This window comes from Dermacentor silvarum, chromosome 11 (assembly GCF_013339745.2).
Source record: "Dermacentor silvarum isolate Dsil-2018 chromosome 11, BIME_Dsil_1.4, whole genome shotgun sequence".
Classification (NCBI taxonomy): domain Eukaryota; kingdom Metazoa; phylum Arthropoda; class Arachnida; order Ixodida; family Ixodidae; genus Dermacentor; species Dermacentor silvarum.
In genome coordinates, this window is record NC_051164.1 from 103,136,048 (window position 1) to 103,154,477 (window position 18,430).

The 18,430-nt window shown below is 41.1% G+C and overlaps 2 protein-coding genes across 3 annotated transcripts in view; one reads left to right on the plus strand and one right to left on the minus strand.

Moving 5' to 3' along the window:
- The first annotated feature begins 106 nt into the window (after positions 1–106).
- On the plus strand, positions 107–6,913 carry LOC119433393 (plasminogen receptor (KT)-like). Its single transcript, XM_037700575.2, has 4 exons — positions 107–535; positions 647–777; positions 1,827–1,936; positions 2,554–6,913. Exons 1-4 carry the CDS (start codon positions 467–469, stop codon positions 2,694–2,696), a joined length of 453 nt encoding a protein of 150 aa, XP_037556503.1. The 5' UTR covers positions 107–466; the 3' UTR covers positions 2,697–6,913.
- The window catches only part of LOC119433392 (spindle assembly abnormal protein 6 homolog), a 52,381-nt gene continuing 40,848 nt past the window's right edge, over positions 6,898–18,430 (minus strand). For both annotated transcript variants that reach the window (XM_049659408.1, XM_037700574.2), the window contains 10 exons: positions 18,087–18,203; positions 17,288–17,403; positions 16,520–16,673; positions 15,441–15,595; positions 12,397–12,511; positions 10,823–10,904; positions 9,361–9,449; positions 9,044–9,133; positions 8,381–8,445; positions 6,898–7,916 (listed from right to left, as the gene is read on the minus strand). In XM_049659408.1, the coding sequence (XP_049515365.1) occupies positions 7,727–7,916; positions 8,381–8,445; positions 9,044–9,133; positions 9,361–9,449; positions 10,823–10,904; positions 12,397–12,511; positions 15,441–15,595; positions 16,520–16,673; positions 17,288–17,403; positions 18,087–18,203 (1,173 nt within the window). In that variant the 3' untranslated portion in view covers positions 6,898–7,726. The remainder of the gene's footprint in view (positions 7,917–8,380; positions 8,446–9,043; positions 9,134–9,360; positions 9,450–10,822; positions 10,905–12,396; positions 12,512–15,440; positions 15,596–16,519; positions 16,674–17,287; positions 17,404–18,086; positions 18,204–18,430) is intronic.

The window sequence follows — 18,430 nt, forward strand, 5'->3', positions numbered from 1 at the left end:
AGCGATAACATCCAAGATAACGTTCCTCCGACGCTAATTACGGTTTACGCGCTTAGTATAAAACCTCGATAATTCGCCTTGTACCGTAAATTAACTGCGAATCTTTCATAGCAGACAAGATCGCTGACGACCCAATCCCTCAGGGGGCGCCTCGGTAGGAAAAAGAGTTCTGCTTCAAAGGAAAAGACGCAGTCGACGCAGTGTTGGTTTTGCAAAAATCGGTTAAAGAAAATGAGGCTCATCCGACGTGGCCACGTCGATCCTAGGTTTCTCCCAGAGCGGCGGTCTTGAAAATCACCGCTGACGTTCTCGTAACTTAACTACGCCCGGCGATCTACCTTCGAGTTTCGCTTGTAAACGTCGACCCAACGCCGGCCGTGCTACAGGCAATTCGGGCTGCGAAACAAGTGGCCTTGCGTTATAACTGTAAAAAGGTGGCACCGCCACTAATAGTTTGTAAACGAATATGGGTTTCGCATGGAGCCAGCCAGCTGATAACACTTTTCAAGAGCAGCTGGAAATGCAGAATCATCAAGTACGTGTTGTCCATCGAGCGTACATTTTCAATTCTGCGCGTGATTCTCGAATAGAATTTGTTGAGCAGCAATATAATTGTTGCCTGTTGTTCTTTTTTCTATTTGTATAGCTGGAGAGACAGATCTACATGAGACACCTAATGCGCCAGCGAATGTTGGCCCTCAAAATCGCCCATGCACGGGAGATGTTTTTCTGGCTCACTACGTTCTACGTTGCCTCCAGTGCGGCTCTCTTCGTTGGGTATGTTGCGCATGCGCACGCACTTAGAAGCTGTTGTCATAATGTGAACCGTGAAGTTGTGTAAGGGTTTAATTTGTCAGAATTCAATTATGTTCGAGGCACATCCTACGTATGGATTTAGCTTAATTGTAGTGCAATTATAAACCAGTGTTTATAATTTGGAATAGCGTATTTAGCTCGAATGACCTAACCTTTTTCTTGCGTGTATCTTTAGCTATCTCAAACAAATATCTGGCAAAGAATTGACATTATTGCAGTTATTTTTTTTTTCATTAATATTTTTAAGTCTCAAAGAAACTGCTCCGTATCGCATATTTTAGGCACTATCACCAATCGGAGGAGCAGAGTTTGTGAATTCATACAATAATGGCAGTTTGTAATTGATCTCAAGTAACTCACGGCAAATACTGATGCCCACAAGTTATTAAATGAAACATACAGGTAAATGCCATCAGCAAAATGCAATCTCTTGCAGTGTTGCAGTCTTGCAGCCAAGGATATAGTCATGTCTACGTATCACAAAATCTAGTTGAAATGCCCAATTCTTAGCTAGGTGGTCCCTGCATTTATGCTTTTATTGTTACTTTTTAATGTGCTGTTCAGCTTTGATGCGTTCATATATTTACTGCTACTTTCTGCCTTCTCAGCTTACTGCTGAGGTTTCTTTTTAACACAAATGATAAGGATAATACAGTATCGGTTGCATTTAACTGTAGGGTGTTGAGGCATTGCTTGGGTTCTGCACATAATGGACTAATTATATGCTATATCTTCTTTAGCATTTTCTTTGACCTGACGATGTTACTGTATGTCCATGTGCCTGAGATGCAACTTTTCCCCCATCTTTGAAGTAGAAGCGACTAAGAAATTTCATTAAGACATTAGCAGAAAGCCTTCATACGGGATATTGAACTGTGAGAACGCATGCAAGAACAACAACAAAACAAATAGTTTGCAAGGTTATTTTTACGAGCATACATGATTCAACGAGACATGCACTACTTCATTTTGTACAGAAAGTACGTGAAAGGCACGACAATTTCTTACAGGTATCGAAGGACCAAGAAGCCATTGATATTGGTACCTATTTTACCCATGACATTCATACTGGCTTATCAAGGTGACCTGGCCTACGGGAGCAAGCTTGTGAGGATCAAAGGTACAGTGACCCTCTGCCATTCCTCTGGCCCAATAAACCGAGTTTTTTTTCTCGGTGCACATCCTGTATACGCGAGTATTTCAGTAAATACTTTATTAAATGGAATGCAGCAAATATTAAGAGACATAATATAAACGAAAACATGAGACATAATGCAATCTGGCTGGGACTTTAAATTTGTGTCGTCCTGAAATGTTGATGAGTGAAAGAGAAAAAAAATTATGATCCACCCAAGAGTAGAACAATGCTATTAAGGAAACTTATACGGGCTTCTTAAAAGGAAAGCTTCACAATTGAAGGAAAATTTGTAAGGGTTTCGGGATTGAACCCAGGACCAACACTCATCTGGGGTGATCACTCCACCATCTGAGCTAACGAGCAGGCTAGCAGTACAATTTAGGGTGAATTTTCCTTCAACTGTAAAGCCCACGGGGGTTTCCTGTGCAGCTTCATGCTACACATGGGCAGATGACAAAGTTTCCTTTTCATGAAACTTCTTCCAACTTGCCAATTTCTGCAGAAACTCATTTGCCAAATTCAGATGCAATGTGATTGTATCATCGAGATTCGACTGTACTTTGTCATTTAGCTGAGGTGTGGTCTCTGTTTGTTCCCAGGTGAGGCAGAGAACATCATGTCATTTGAGAAAGAGCTGCTGGAACTCCCGCATAATGTTCCCACCGTCGGCGGCATTGATGAAGCCCGGGAGAAAGCAAAGGACGAAGGGAGTTTCAACAGAGCGCATGACATCTTTCTGTGAACACACCTGCCTCGCAGCAAGATCTATAGGGGTCCATGTCCCCCCTCTTACAAACCGATTCCGGCCCGCTGCAATCATCATTAATCGTACTTGACCTGGTGCTAGTACCACCGAGAACTTCTCCTCGGGTTGCATTCTGCAAAGGTTCCCTTTCCCTGCTTCAAGTGAATCTCTTTCTCACAGTTTCGTGGTATTGTATTAGACATAGAGTTTTTTATTGGCAAGCAGCATTTTGTGAACCTTAGGATGCAATATTACACTGGGGTTTGTTATTATATCTTTAGCATGAAATTGCGATACATTGTAATGTTATGAAAGAAGTGTACATATAAGCATTCTTTTTTTTTTTTTTTTTTTTTGTTCTGGGGTGACACAGTACAGAGTCTGTTTTATACCTACATGCTAGCAATGAACACTTTATCATTATCTTAAGTTACTATTGTTCCTGCACTTTCATGGTATTGTATCTAATTTAGTGTTGTTTATTGGCAAGTGAAACTTTGTGAGCCTTAAGATGTGATATTAGCCAGGATTTGTTTGTTTTGTTTTTTCCAGAAAAGTACATTACAAGCAGAAGTGTGTAAGCACTTCTACTTCATTTCTTGTTTGTTCTGAGGTGAAACAGTACAGCATCCAGCTATTATTGTTAATGTACTTACATGCTAGCGATGAATGCTTTATCATTATCTTTACAGGCTTTTAGGCTATTCGTTGCAGTCACAAGGTCACTTAGTCCCCATCACAAGGCTCTGGTATTTTGATGCCCAGTGGTGCGTTTAGCATTCTGGCATTAAGTGCATCATGTCTGCGGTGCCCTCTGACATATTGCGCAAGATATGCTGTCTATCATTTTTGCAAATGTCCTTATAAAAAAATTGGTAGCAGAGGGGGAAAACGAATGCTACCAGGGGCATCTTTTACAGGATTCACTTTCTGCAAGACTTTTTAGAACCATGCAGTAGTCAGAGATGTCCGTAGTCACATCTGTGACTATTTTCTTTATGGTTCTCTAATGGGCATCATGGCCTAGTACATACCAATGCACTTGTTAACTTAGTCCTGTTAATATTATGCTGACTAGTCACATTATATAGTTGTTACCTTTTGTCATCCTGTTTTATCAGTCTGCAATTCATTAGATCATTTTGACATAGCTGAACCAGTGAACATGCTTGTTAATGTGTCTTTCAATACATGAAATATTTATGCATAGCTGCTAACTGTTAGTGTCTCATAGTGAAGTCATTTACCAGTGTTCTGGCAATACGTTTAGCTCGAACACATTTGCCCATATTACACATCAGTTATGCTCTGCCAGGATTTCAACTAACAAATGAAATGTGCATTGTTTCTGATTTATAGTTTGTGCATTCAAGGCAGTGGACCGTGACTTTTCATTCTCACTAGTCTATTAAAGCAGCAACGAGAACAAATATATACACACATATTGTGAACATTCAGTGGATTGTTTTTTATCTTTGAAGGTTGTCACACATTATCTTTTCTATTTCAGTTCTAGTCATTTTACTGTGCTTTTCTATGTAAAACATTTTTGTTCACGAGAACTTTTTTTTTTTTTTAGCTTGTTCCAGTGACCTGATGAACACACTACATATTGTCATATATAGCTAAAAGCATGGAGTGTGCGCAGTGGCAGTAAATACAATATCAAACATTTATATCTACATAATGTGATGCTGTATACAAGTCTCAAGAGTCGAGTGTGAGCTAGCCTTGCCGAACACAAAAAGTTGACGCAACTCTGGAGTCACAAAAAATGTGAAACAGAGGTGTACACTGCTTTCACACTGACATTTCATCATGCCATTTCAATCACTTCTAAACAGAGCTTACTGCTGCCTTAATATATGTGGTCATTTGATACACTTTGGCGAAGGGGAGAGGAGAAGGTAAACCAAGCGAGACATGAACTAGACTTTGCGATGATTAGTCAGCGTGCTTTTTGCTCTCATAACGCATGGCAACACATAGTGCTAGGCGTGTCTGATGCCAAGGCAAGTGTTGGCCGGTTCCCACCATATGAGTTCGGGCGGTGGGAGATCATTATAGCAACAACTTACACTCGTGTTTCATCTGGTTGACCCTCGTAGGATTACTGTGCTCGCAGAAAACTGCAAAATATATCAGCCATATACACAAAAATATAGCTGCTGCTGTTACTGCAGCAGTCTGTGTTAGTGCTTATTACCAGAGTTGTTCAGTCATACGAATTGTCAAACGTCGCTTCAGAATCCAGAAACACTGACTGGACAAAAAATGTGAGGGTCTGCTGAACTACACATTGCCTGTGAGAAAAAAAAAAAAAAAAGCTAACAAGTTCACACGCCCACAAAATTATCCTGCTTTATAAAGCACCAAGACAAGAAAACTGTAAAAGTTGTAAAACAACTTTTTTTCAGCTAGATCTTTTTCAGGCACTTTCTTTAAAGCAAAAAAAAAAGGGGGGGGGGGGGGGGGGCTATGATATCTATGACGCATTAAAGCAAGCTTCATTTTGGTGCTTTCTCTGGTGACATGTTAAACTAGCCTCCTGGATTGGCATTCAGGGATATTCAGAGTACACAGCAGATTTTTCGAATTTGTATGATTGTTTCTCTGCTTATTAGAATGCTTTGGACAACATATGTGCTTGCAAAACAAGTGATTTCATGGCATTGAGCCAAGCAATGGTTCTAGGAGCACAAGAACCTGTTTGACAAAGCACAAGAGGTATTTAAAATCAAGTGCAAGTGAATATTTACTATTTGAAAAAGTGATCTTTTTCCATTCCATCTGCATATCTTAGGCTTGGAAAATTGTATACTACAGTTCATCTTTTCTATAAGTCATAATTTAGAGACAATGCCTTACAGGAGCCAGATTAGCCATGTTTACTGTGAGAAAAGAATGCACAGAAATTGGATGACAGAGCGAAATGTAACCAAAGTTTCATGACCCTCAAGAATCCAATATGTACTTGGTTACTCACATATCCTCGAGGAAAGGGACATATCTCATACTGCCGATGTCTCAGATTTAATATAGTGCATATTAACATCTTCAAAAAAAAAATTGAAGCCCAAAATTATGCAGGGTCCTTCTTATAACGTAACTTTTGAATGTCATTGTGCAGTTATTTGCATGGCCTGCACATGTAGATTTTTTCTTTTTTTCAAAGGTTGTACTAATCGATGACGTAGGTTATATGCAGTTGTAGGTTATAAGCTGAAAATGCGGTAGTTCTTTGTCATGGTATGCTTTCTATTTTCTTGACGTCAGTGTAAAAAAATTTAACCAGGCTTTTACAATAAGCAATATAGTAAAAAGTAGCTCAAGGACAGCCTTCCATTGTTATCGCTGCCATGTCTGTGTGTCGGTGACGTGTTTCTCTTTGCACATGCGCATAGCTCACACGAAATAGAACAAGTGGACGAGCCCTAAATTGTCATAACAGATATGCATCTAGCAGTATATATCACCGTTGAGTACGAAAGAAACACTATAGTGTCGCCTAGCTGCAGTATGTTGCTGCGGTCCGACGCATCATGCCTATATTCTGGGCGTCTTTTAATCTGTGATGCAGGCTCTTTCGCTCGCAGTGTAACATGCATGCTAGGACAAGAAAAGAGAACTTTCAAGTGAAGTATCATATACAGAACACTTGCGATAATTCAAACTCAATTCAAAATTGGAGTTGACCATAACATACCTAAAAATTTTATTTGACCCAGTTTGTTTTCAGTGCATTTCGAGGCCACTTAATTGTCAAACAAGAGTTTTGGTTTTTCAAACTTCCTAACTTTCCGTGGCAAAAATACCACCCGATAACAGGACATCTACCAGGCATAATAGTCAAAACCTATTCTTCATATTCAGGCTGTTGCGATAGGCATCACTGTGAAATGGCCCCACCAACCCAGTCACTGTCAACACAGTGGTGTCATATGTAGGACTTATGTGCACCAGCTCTGGTCCTATATCTGCCCAAATGCAACTGCACATGTGTGTACATGTAATAATCTGAAATTGTGTTCAGGAGGGTGTTTGATTTGGAAAATTCTTGCAATACCTGAAGCCAGTAAAAGTTTGGATTAACGCGATTCAACTGTATTAAAAAATGCTTTGCTATAACAGGATGTATTACTGTGATGTGTATCTTGTTAACGGTATCTGCTTATTTCTGAACATGCAATAAAGCTTGTTGAGCTTTAGTAGTCCCTCGTTACAATGTGTGCTGCATTGTCAAGTCAAGCTCCATCACTCCACAACTGTTGCAAGCATTTTGGTGGAGACTGCAGCTAATGCAAACAGAATGTGCTGACTCACTTGATTTTGTTATTTACACAATTCTACATAACCAGAGTACTTAACTGAGCTCTTTCTTGTTCAGTGCTCTGGGCTTGGCAAAGAATGCCAACAATACTTTGTTTCTATCGGAAAGCAAGTTTCCAGTCATTACCAATCTTTTTATTGTTTATTCCAAAATTGTACTTGTTGCATAAAGCAAAATTTCCTTGTTTAAGTTGTTTTCACAGATCAATACAACTTCATGCTATAATTACACAGCACTCTGTTTTGAGGCTATGCCGGAGGCAGAATATGGTTCTTTAACACTACAGCACTATTCATTATATAAGCAAGCCTCTGAATGAGGAAAATGGATATCGTGAATAATCATCGCATATAATGAAGTCATTCTAAAATGTTTCATTCTGATATCAGCATGTAATGAATACATGCTTATAAGCTCTAACGAATATTGGATATTTGTGACAGATGTGACATCTTTACAATGACGCCTGACCATAAAATTAGACATCAAAAAGACCTGTTCTCACCATGGGTCACTGTCACTGGTGAGCCTGCAATGCTGGATCTCGTCGCATACTTCAATGTCACAGATGAGAACAAGGCTACCATGACACATGATGAGCCTACTTCATGTAGGCGCACAGACCTTTAAAGTATTTTTCTTTTTAAAAATGCGCTTTTGATTGAACCGGTCAGTTTCATTTCCCTTGATGCTGCCGTCAGGACGGCTTAGTCTTGGCAGTGGTGGGGTAGTAGGGTGGTGCTTGAGTGGCAGCAGGCGCCCTCTGGCGGCCGATTGCAGCAGTCCCGAATGGAGTGGTCGCAGTGTCCAGCGGATTAAGTGCCCTCTGCGTCGTAGGGTCCGCTGCCTGAGGCTGCAGGAATCTCGGGTCGACCAGTGGGGAATCGCTATGGTGAAGGGAGGTAAGAGTGTCAGGACCAGTAATGGGTGAATTCAATTCAGACTTTTATTTCCTTTGAGAAGAGGAGATGGGACAAAGAGCAGAGAAAATAACTTTGACAGGGGCCCCGCCCTACCTTGTGCCTTGGCAGCAAGGATGCAATACAGCTCTACATTTGGGGATAAGTTACATAAAAAGACTACTACTTAAGAAAAAAATGTGCAGAGTACATTTTTATAAAGTCTAAATAATGGTAGCATTTAGTCACTGACAATATTAGTGAACCAGCTGGCAGATGAAATATATAGCCACTAAGGAAATGAAAAAGAAACAAAAAAGCAAACATATATGAACATCAAACCATTGACATTTATCCACGATTGCAACAATGCTTTTAAATCAAAAGTCAAGCATTGTGATTATTCACGGTTCAGACTCCAGTGGAGCTATGCATGGGAAAGGCCTACTTACTCAATGGGCTTGAGAAGAACAGGAGATTCTTGTCTCACACCAGGGGTCATGTTGGGAAAAGTCGACTGAAATACAATGTCCAAGCAACGATGATTCCTGCTTGGTGTGACTCAATGGGCAAAGCGACGCAGGAAGCAAATTTTGAGTTCAAGTACTACTGAGCGAATATTTTCACTCTCCCTGTTATCCTCAACACAGATTATGTGTGCTGACTGCATTGCTGTACAGGTGAGCCATTTAGTTTTAAGCGATCGTTATGAAAAACAGTGCAAAGATTGAACACATAATGGAGATGAGGACATAGTGCTGGCTACCAGCTGTCTGATTTATTGTCCTGACCACAACGTATAGACAAGGAAAATACCAGGACAGAAACACATAAAAAAAAGAACAATAATAAAAGAAGAAAAGGAGGAAAACATCACATCTGCAAGTGTTTTATGCGTGTGCATGCATGAATGGTACTTTTCCTTTGTGGATGTGATCATTCCTTTCTTGGTCTGTTGTGTTCTGCTGTTTTCCACATGAGTATGTTACGGTCGGCACTATATATATGAGAGTTCACAGTCAATGAAGTAAGGGCATAATCCTGGCTACCCTGTAGATTATGATACACATGGGTGTTAAAAAATTAGTAACAAGATCCAGGTTTCGTATCCTTACCTGCGAAGGAGCAGCAGTGCCACCTGTCCCTGGAAACGCGAAGTTGCGTGCCGTTGGATACGTAGGGCTTTGGTTTATTGGGCTTGTGAACTGGAACAAAAATGAAAAGAAATCCGGATATTAGTGCCAGCTTGTTCCATGATCAAGATTGAAAGCTGGACTTTTTGGTGTAGAACCATGCTTAATAACAAAACAGTGTAAACAACATGGTGACGAAGAAAAGAAGTAGACAACAGAAGCGCTGAATTGTGTTAATTTGTTCTTAAGCATGCATCAAGTAACCAGTGTTAGACATTCGTGCAGTGCAGTGAAGTCACCTGTTTGCTCGAAGACAGACCAGCAGGACTACCCCGCTTGTCCTGTTGTAGCTGACACGAGTTGAGCTGCTTGTTCAGCCACTGGATCACTGCAAATGACAAGGACTCAGAATTATCACGAACAAGTACAGCTTTGGGATGCAGTTAAGTTTTGCAGAGTCAATGTAAGATGGTTGCAAACAAAGAATATTTGGGGTCATACAGGCAAATTTGCTTTGAATTCATTCCCAACAGAAACATTTGGTTTCAAATGGCAAAAGACAGAATCAAATTATTAGCTCAGAATCAAAATTATTAATTAGAATTAGTTATAGAATAAAAGTATGTATACTGCTTACATGTGAGCACCAGCGATTACGCTGGAATGCACAATCGGCGATGTATAAATAGTTAATTCATTTGACCTGTAGATCAATTTCGACGATTGACGACTGTGCTTGCTGCTATCATAATGCTTTACAGGCTTTTGTGCAGTAGTAAATTACGGTGTTTACCAATACTGCTAGAACTGAAAAGGCGACAACATGCTGAACTATAACTTAAATGCACCCCTCTATCCCCTATAGCTCATAAAATTTTCCCCAATAATGCTTGTTTCTGAAAACAAGCACACATTCTGCTTAACTTCCGAAAGACATTTTCAATGCCCACCGAGTCAATGCATTCCTTAGAATGAAATTTAGTGTATTTCATTCAATGGCTCAAATGAACACATTTTCCAAACAAGCACCTACAAGTGTAAATGTCTTCAGAGCCCGTGATTTGGCGAAAAAGCAAAATTTCGCCATGCAAAACACATGTGCCCCAGAACCGAAAGGCGCTGCATATCACTTCTCTGTGCAACTACTGCAACTACAACACTGTAATCCAAATTCAAGGATAATGAAGCAAAGGCAAAATTCACCTTCATTGCTACTTTTGTGCTATGAAAGCTTTTGTGGTTTGATGTACCATTAATTATAATTAATAAACCAAGCACTACTCAAGACAGAAAAAGAAGTAAGGGATCATTTATGTATTTGAGAAAAATCAGACAGGTTGGCTTGAGGTTGGCATTTCTCAAGCCTTCGACTCTGCTCAGAAGAAAAGGCAGAAAAAGATAAGAGGAATGATGATGAAGAGAGCCAGTAGGATAACACGCACATTTGCTTACAGAGGGCCTAATCACAGCCTTGAACTTAAGCCTGTGTTGCTAAAAACTTCTAAGAGAGCCTTGATGGCTTGCTTCATTGATACGATGTCCAGCCAAGGGCCCAGTAACACTTTTTCACTAAACAGCCTATTGCCAATTGGCGCTAATAAATAGGCCAGTGCCTGCTCTTCACAATTATATTGAGGACAACCGAGAAGAGTGTGCTCCACTTTTCAAAATAACAACCCTTTCAGGGAATACTCGCAGCTTTTGGAACGAACTGCTTATTTCTTATGAGCCAATGCATAACTTCGACGAACGGTGACTTACCATTCTCATTTGTTTTGACTTGCTTCTGACACTCGGCCAGCTTCTGCTCAACCTCTTCCACCCGTTGTCGTGCCTTTTCAACCTGGAAGCAATGATACGCCATTCAACATTTCGGGGAGACATGCTACACAACTGCAGACCTACATGGCAACAAAGGGTATGCCAACATTACAGTAAAACGACTGTTTACTCTATTAAAAAAAGAGAAACATGGTACTGTATTAATGAGAGCACTATAAACACCAAATTCCATGGGTGCATACAGCCATAATATAAGAAATTTATTTCAGTGTCACCCATATTCCACAAGAGTTTGCGTGTGCACACGTACATACACGAACACACATACACAAAACAAGAGGGAAAAAAAGCATTTATGAATGATAGGACAAGCTCAAAAAACCCACACATCACAAGGAAACAATCACTTTGCAGAGGTTTTCAAGTATCCTTATCCCACTCTACAAAATAATTTTTAGACTACTTGCAACCATGGTTCATGTCTTGTTTAAATTGTTGCCTTAAGCAAGAAAAGCAAGAAATGACGATATGCCAACAAACAAAGAACAACGAAATTGGCATAAGTTATATAGAAGTATTTGTCACATATGCTCATGCAGCTTAGCGTAAGGCAAATATAGCATGCCCTCAATGCACTGCTGATGGACTTGATTACTCATGAGGAGCAAGCGAGCCCAAAGTACGCACACATGCACGCACGTGCAGTAGCATTCCTTTAAATATGCACCAGACAGAAGTGTCATTATAGCTGTGTCCCAATGCAGGAAGTAATAAACATGTAGCAGCTACAATTTTTGCTCAGTGCCAGCTAACACCGATCTCCAATACTGCACTAAAGAATCATGTGTCAACTAGCAATGCAGTTGAACTTTCTGATAACGAAGTCACATAAACACAAGAATACCTTCGTACTAAACACACTTCACAAGTACTTATACTTTGTACTTTGTAAATATCCCAAGTGTGGTGTTAGTTATCACTGTACTAGTGCAACTGAGCATTTCTATTGTCTCAACGTGTGCTAGCTACCATGAGCAAAGAGTGGCTGGCAATGCTAAGAGTTAATCACAACGTACCTTTATACTTGTTCATGCGCTTCTAAGCGCCAATGAGTATTTCAATCGCCTTAAAATGCTGACTTCAATGAGCGAAGAAGAGCGGTAAAGGCGAGAAGTAATTGGAGGTCGTTTAAATCTCCCATGCATTGTGTTCGTTTTTCTTTTTTTGTTTCCGCCAGATGCTGTGATACAATTGCCCCGCTGTGATTCTTCAGCATACATTCATGAACCCAAAATGATTTATAGAAGTGCTTTCAGATGCTTTTCGAAACACCATTACGCATTTCAATCGTCGCAAACACCTAGGTGCCACGAGTGAAGAGTGGTAAAGCTGATAATTAAGCATGCATTAGAAGCCTGTGGCGTAATGGTTAGAGCATCACGTTACTATGCCTGGGGACGCTGGTTAAAGTCCCACCATCAGACAAGTAATTTATTTTACTGAATGGAAGCCTGTGTTAAACCATCGCTCAGCCTACTTGGCAAGAAACTGACCTCAGCTTCTTTGTTCTTGCTGGCCAGCTCGAGGTCATCAACCCTGCGCACAAGCCTCTGAACTTGCTGCTCTTTTTCAGTCAGCACGTCCTCCTGCTTTGTGATGACTTCTGACCTGCAGGTGACAAAACATGGTGACTTGTCATAGATGAACGCAGAGCACAGCAGCATATGCTCAGAGCTCTTTCTTTCTTTTTGCCTATGCAACATTACAATAAAAACATCGAAATTTCTTAAAGGCTTAATGAAGGCTGGAAGGCACAGACCATTCTGTGCCCTTGCTAATGCGCTGTGCACATCACGGTCATGCGGCATGACATTGGAGTACAGACACTTCTGCCATCCTTCTAAACCAAACTCAGCCTACCGCCATCTGCCAAGTGGCTGACTCAGGCCGCATCCGTCGAAAATCAACAGTACCCGGCCCGCTTACATTCGATACTGTCTGTCACATGCACACAGAATGTGGGAGATATGGCACTTGGCTGTTGTCACACACGATCACAGCAGAACGTTACAGTAGGCTTATGAAAGAAAAAAAATGTCATTCACCCGAAAGTAGCACGAAGCCACAAAACAAAGTGAACACAAGTTTCTCACTCTCAGGTGGTTAACAATTTTGCAGGGGTGTTTGAATATGTAAAATTTACTAATCTAATAAGATACGGATATTTGAGAAAAATGACCTTTTGACGTTATCTCATTTCTTAACAAAGTAAGTTTTCAAGTTATTGTGGCATCCGTTCGGTAAAAGAATGAGGGTTTATTGACATTATTTGTTACAGAGGATGTAATGCTGTTGACAACTGGACACCTGGTCAACTGAGGAGGCTGTAAATGAGAAACTGCTTTCGGCTATCTAGTTACATACCAGTGTTGTACGGAACGGCGTTCCCGGAACTAGTTCCTTTTGGGAGGAACGCCACCGTTCCGTTAAGGGTCGGTGGTACTGGAACGGTAACTCGTTAGCTTTACGAAGGAACGGCAGAGGGAACGGCATTCCTTCTGTAAATATTCCACGGCATTGAACAGATGCTCATACGTACGCAGCACATCATGCAGGGCGGATGGGCGACCGTGTGAGGCGCAAAGAACTACCGTTTGCCTGTCACATGACTACAGAGAATTTTCTTTCGTGAGTTCGCCATTATATTTTTTTTATGACTAGGCTTCAAGATTGTCACTTGACACTCCCTCCTGTAATTTCTTTCCCCCATGCCGGCCTGTCAGACACTAACATCGAGATGTAACTTTTGCCGAGATCAAACAAGGATCCTTACCAAATTGCAAATATCTATTCTGGACATTTTTTTTTCCACTCATACTGCAATATTGAATCAGCATTCATTAAACGCCTATGTATTGTTCCTTTCAATGCGGTTTCTTGTGCAAGAAATTCAATTATATCCTCCTGAGACCCCTTGTAGAAGACATTGCACATTGCCTTCAACTTTTTTTTAGAAATTCACTTGGAAGTGATTAAGCATCATATTCACTCTTGGTATGAAATATGGTGCATGTGTAACTGTAAAGAAGTGGTTTACTCATATTCTTGTCATCCGCTTTCAAGAAATTTGGCAATAAATTGGTATAGACCTCTGTGTCGTCCCAAACGGCCGAAAGCAACCTCGAGGCATGTTTCGAAGTCACCGAGTTTGCGTGAAAATACCGGACGCAGCAGCAACATGGCAATCTACTACACCGTAGTTCCATCTTCATCTCAGCGTTTAAGCAAAGAAATGCAGTTAATACCACAGCTAACATGAGGAGATGATGGAGATAATCATTTTTTTCACATACATGGAGACGAAGCTTTTGGCCATCTATCCATGGTATTCAAATTTTTAAAATTGTTTTCCAAGTTCATGGCATAACTTGGCATAACTGTAGACAATAAAAACTGCCTTGAAGAGCGATTATGTCCCGTTGTTGTGTTCAGGTCTCAGGAGGATATTGGTGCATGTGAGTAACTTTCTATGCATTTGTGCAGATATGAAGCGAAGTATCCTGACTGCGCATTTGAACACCGAAGTGGAAAGTGCCATATGTGTTGCACTTGTAACAGACGAGCACCAAAGTTGCAGTTAGACATGTCTGGAGTACATCCGGTGCTCCCTGAAAAAATTGGTCTGGGAGCGTTTCTTTAGATTCTTTTTATCTCCAGATAATCTGCCACCGGCGATGTTCAAATTCATATAATATACGTAGTTTGATGCGAGTTTTAAATTGCTCACTTTATTTCGCCTCAGGGCTACTCGATACTATACTTTAATTTTTAAAAAGTCAAATGCAAAGTTAATGTAACGACACGTTCCAATGTTCGAAGTGTAACTGGAACGTGTTCCATTCGCATTAAAGTAACTTGTAACAGGAACTAGTTCCAAGATTGGGAAGGAAGGAGGAACGAGCTTTCGTTCCTGTTTTAGAGGAATGTGTACAACACTGTTACATACAGCACATCACCAGATTCCTGTAAAGTGTTGTGTTTCGTTGAACGGGAGAATCGTGATACTACAGCATCGTGCATTGTTTGAAAGGGATGCAAATATGATGATACTTATTAAATAATAAATTGCTTTGTCCCGATTAAGACAAGTTCGTATTCAGGCTGCCTAAAAAGTGATGTATTCTTCTTGAATGACTGGAAATCATTGGGCAGAAGTCATCTGCCATGTGCATTTGGTCAGGAACAGTTGCGTCGCCACAACAACCAGGTTTATAAGATTAGGAATTAGGAAATCAGTGGGAACAATCCTCACCAGTATCTCTAATAAGTGTTTTTATTACAACAAAAATTCATATTTGACAATTTATAGAAGTAAATTCATTAATTGAATAATACTATAATTAAATAGCAAGGACTATTCAATTTGTATTCAGAATCTCGAATATGCACACACCCCTTCAATTTTTCCTTTCTGTAGATTTCCACAGAACTAACTTGCCATTGCATTAGACTTCCTTAGGAAAAACACATGGGAATTCTAAAATCTTTGAACATCGGAAGCCTGCCTCAACATAAGTGACAATTCCTTCGTACACACCTGAGCCGCAGCTTGGCATGGTAAGTCCTGAGCTCGCCCTGAAGACGCTTGATGATCTCGTTACCCTTGAGGATGTCATCCGAGAGAGTCTTGACGGCTGCCTCTCGTCGACTGAGCTGAGCCTGTCGCTGCTCCAAGAGTGCCTCTGCCTGTCGCTGCATGGGTTTATCACTAATACAATCAAACCGCATTATAATCAACTCGCATTTTACACAAAAGCACCTTCGTTATATCCAAATATTTGTTATAAGCATATATTGTTTACAACGCTGATATCAGCAAAAGCCATTTCAGATTTACTTCGTTACAGCCAATAATTCACTTCATTCGTATTTGTTATATCGAGATTTATCTGCATGCCATCTCTCTGACCAGTTTCAAACGTCTCATAGCTAACCTGTGCTCGACTTCCTGCTATTAACGCGAAAGCGTTAACAGCCCCGTGTCGGCGAAAATCCGCCGTTGGCATCTCGTGAACAAAAATTGCCGTATATATTCTATACAGAACTTAAGTTCTTCTTTAATCACTAAAGCAGCTCACACCTTGTCTTACACTCTGTGCAAAGTTATTCCTCAGAATTTTTAGAATGACAGCCCACAAACAAATGTCATGGAACAAAACACCGACAGCGCATGCGTTTTACGTTAAATCTTCTCAGACTGAAATATTAAAAGCACAAAGCAATAACAGAAGATCGGCCGACGCAAGAGGCCATGTTTCTACCAGAAAGCTTGCCTTCGTGCATAGCGTTCGCCACCAGCGTTTCCTGGTAAACATTACAGTTACATAAGCTGCAGCTGCCGGGAAGCACGAGAAGCACTAAGGGTCTTTGAATGCCATCGCATTGCACTCTGAAAGGCCAAGCTTAAGTGTCCTCCAAATTTTGTCCAACTGTTGTGTTTTATCTTTGGTGAGGAAAACATCTTCGTGCAGGTTAAATGACGTTGCTGTGACATCAATGTCTGCTGACATGTGCTAGCTACAGGAGCGGCTTCTAAATGGGGGCAGGGGTGGCTGACTCCCCCAAAAATTCCTCCTGCCCGCCCTCTCTACTCACTGTCCCTCCCACTCTACTCACTTTCTTCTGCTCACAGCTCTCAAGCAGTCCCTTGGTTTCGGCCAGAAGCTGAGACTTCTGTGACAGTTCGGCCTCCAATTTATCAAGTTGAGACCTCAAGGTGCTGGCATCCTTTTCGTTCAGCTGCTTGTCAGCCTCAACGGTGTCTTTCTCCCTGTGATGACAAAAGAGTATTTTGTATGCACGACAAAAGAAACTTCACTCACCCCCCTGCCCACGCCCTAAAACGCGTGGGCAGGGGGGTGAGTGACCTAACCCATTCCTAAACGCTTCCAAGCTCGCCAACTCTCCAGAACCACCCTTAAACAGCTCAACCATCTGGTTCCAGCATTGAAATCAATAAGCAATTTAGCTACTTTTAGAATATACAAGGAAACCAAGGAAGTGTGGACGTAACGCAGCACAATATGACGTGTCATACAATGTCGTACATATCATGCACTGTAAAGGCACAGCAGCTTCAGGTCACTGTATGCATTTTCTGCATGTGACAGGCCTGAAGTCTGCAACATAAGTTAGAAATGTGGTACCAAAAGCAAAGCTCACCACCAAATTCAATCACATGGTTTCATCAGAAGATAGCCAGTAACTTTGCACATAGCAAAAGCTGCAAGTGATGTAAAGAATGCAGTGGATGAAAGAATCTGCTTTAAGCTCCTGTGGCGGAAAAAGAGGTTGGGAAAAGTGAGGCTAAGGCTATAAATAAGAATCTACCTTTAAGAGTCATTACTGCCTCGCTCTTTTGAGGCATAACTACATGCTACACACCTTGAAAGCACTTCGGCCGTTCGCTGGCACTGTCCCACTGCTGATTCCAGCGCTGTCACCTTTAATGACAGCTCCCGGCAGACTTGCTCGGACTTGGCCAGTTTTTCCTGCAAGTCCTAAAGATACAAAAAGCAAGGCAGTCATGTCTATCGATGCAACACGAACAAAACATTAAATTCCAACCTTGCTGTTTGCTTCATAAGCCATCTACTGCGACACGGGCCTGGACTCGTGCTTGTGATAACATTTATGCGATGTGTTCTTTCAGCTCGTTTCTCCCATTATCATCCCCCATTGTGACCCTCTTTTTTCCCCTTCCCTTACGTAGAGTAGCACGCCAGACACTCCATTTTCTGGCCGACCTCTCTACATTTTCCAATCAATAAACTACTTCTTCTTTCTACTGCATTACACACAATACTCACTTCCAGTAGTCAATCACATTGCCACAAAAACAGAGGGTATGGTTACACTCTGTTCATATTAAAGCACGACTTTAATATGAACTTGCAGCATGGCTTCTAGGCATTTACTGCATTCTGAGACTGTCAATCACACCACTACAACTGCATCAAGGAAAATGACATCAAGTAATGGCACTGCAGCGACTATATCCATGTACCCCGGATTACTATACTGTTTCAGACAAGTTCTCTTGTCAATAATAAACTTACATCCATCCTCCTTTGGCTAATCACATACCCTCATGAGGATGACTGATGCAAACGGCAAATTCTTGCATGTGAGCAAAATAAGTCATTCACTCTTGATGATAACCAAGACACAAAAGGGCTCTCACCTTGTTCAATGTCTCCTTGATAGAGACGTCGGCCTCCAGCACCTGGATTTGCTTCTTGAGTCGCTGTTCTGTCTCCCTGTGCTCCAGGTCCAACCGAAACTGCTGTTCCGAAGTGGCCTGCAGCGACACAAGTAACACAGCTTTGAATGACATCAGCACCAGCAGGAGAGATGCAAAGAAAACAAAATGAAAAGCATGAACTGAGAGCACGACAGTACAAAGGTGTTGTACAAAATCAACAGTGATTTCAGAAGAACCGATTGATGAGCAAATTCATCGATCAATACTTGAGTAGATAACCAAACAAAAATCGCAGGGGCCAGAGGGAAGACTTCTCTTTACCG

Coding starts and splice junctions, on each gene's coding strand:
- LOC119433393 (XM_037700575.2), top strand. CDS start 467: ATGGGTTTCGCATGGAGCCAGCCAGCTGATAACACTTTTCAAGAGCAG. Junction 536..646: donor TGGAAATGCAGAATCATCAA/GTACGTGTTGTC, acceptor CTATTTGTATAG/CTGGAGAGACAGATCTACAT. Junction 1,937..2,553: donor CAAGCTTGTGAGGATCAAAG/GTACAGTGACCC, acceptor GTTTGTTCCCAG/GTGAGGCAGAGAACATCATG.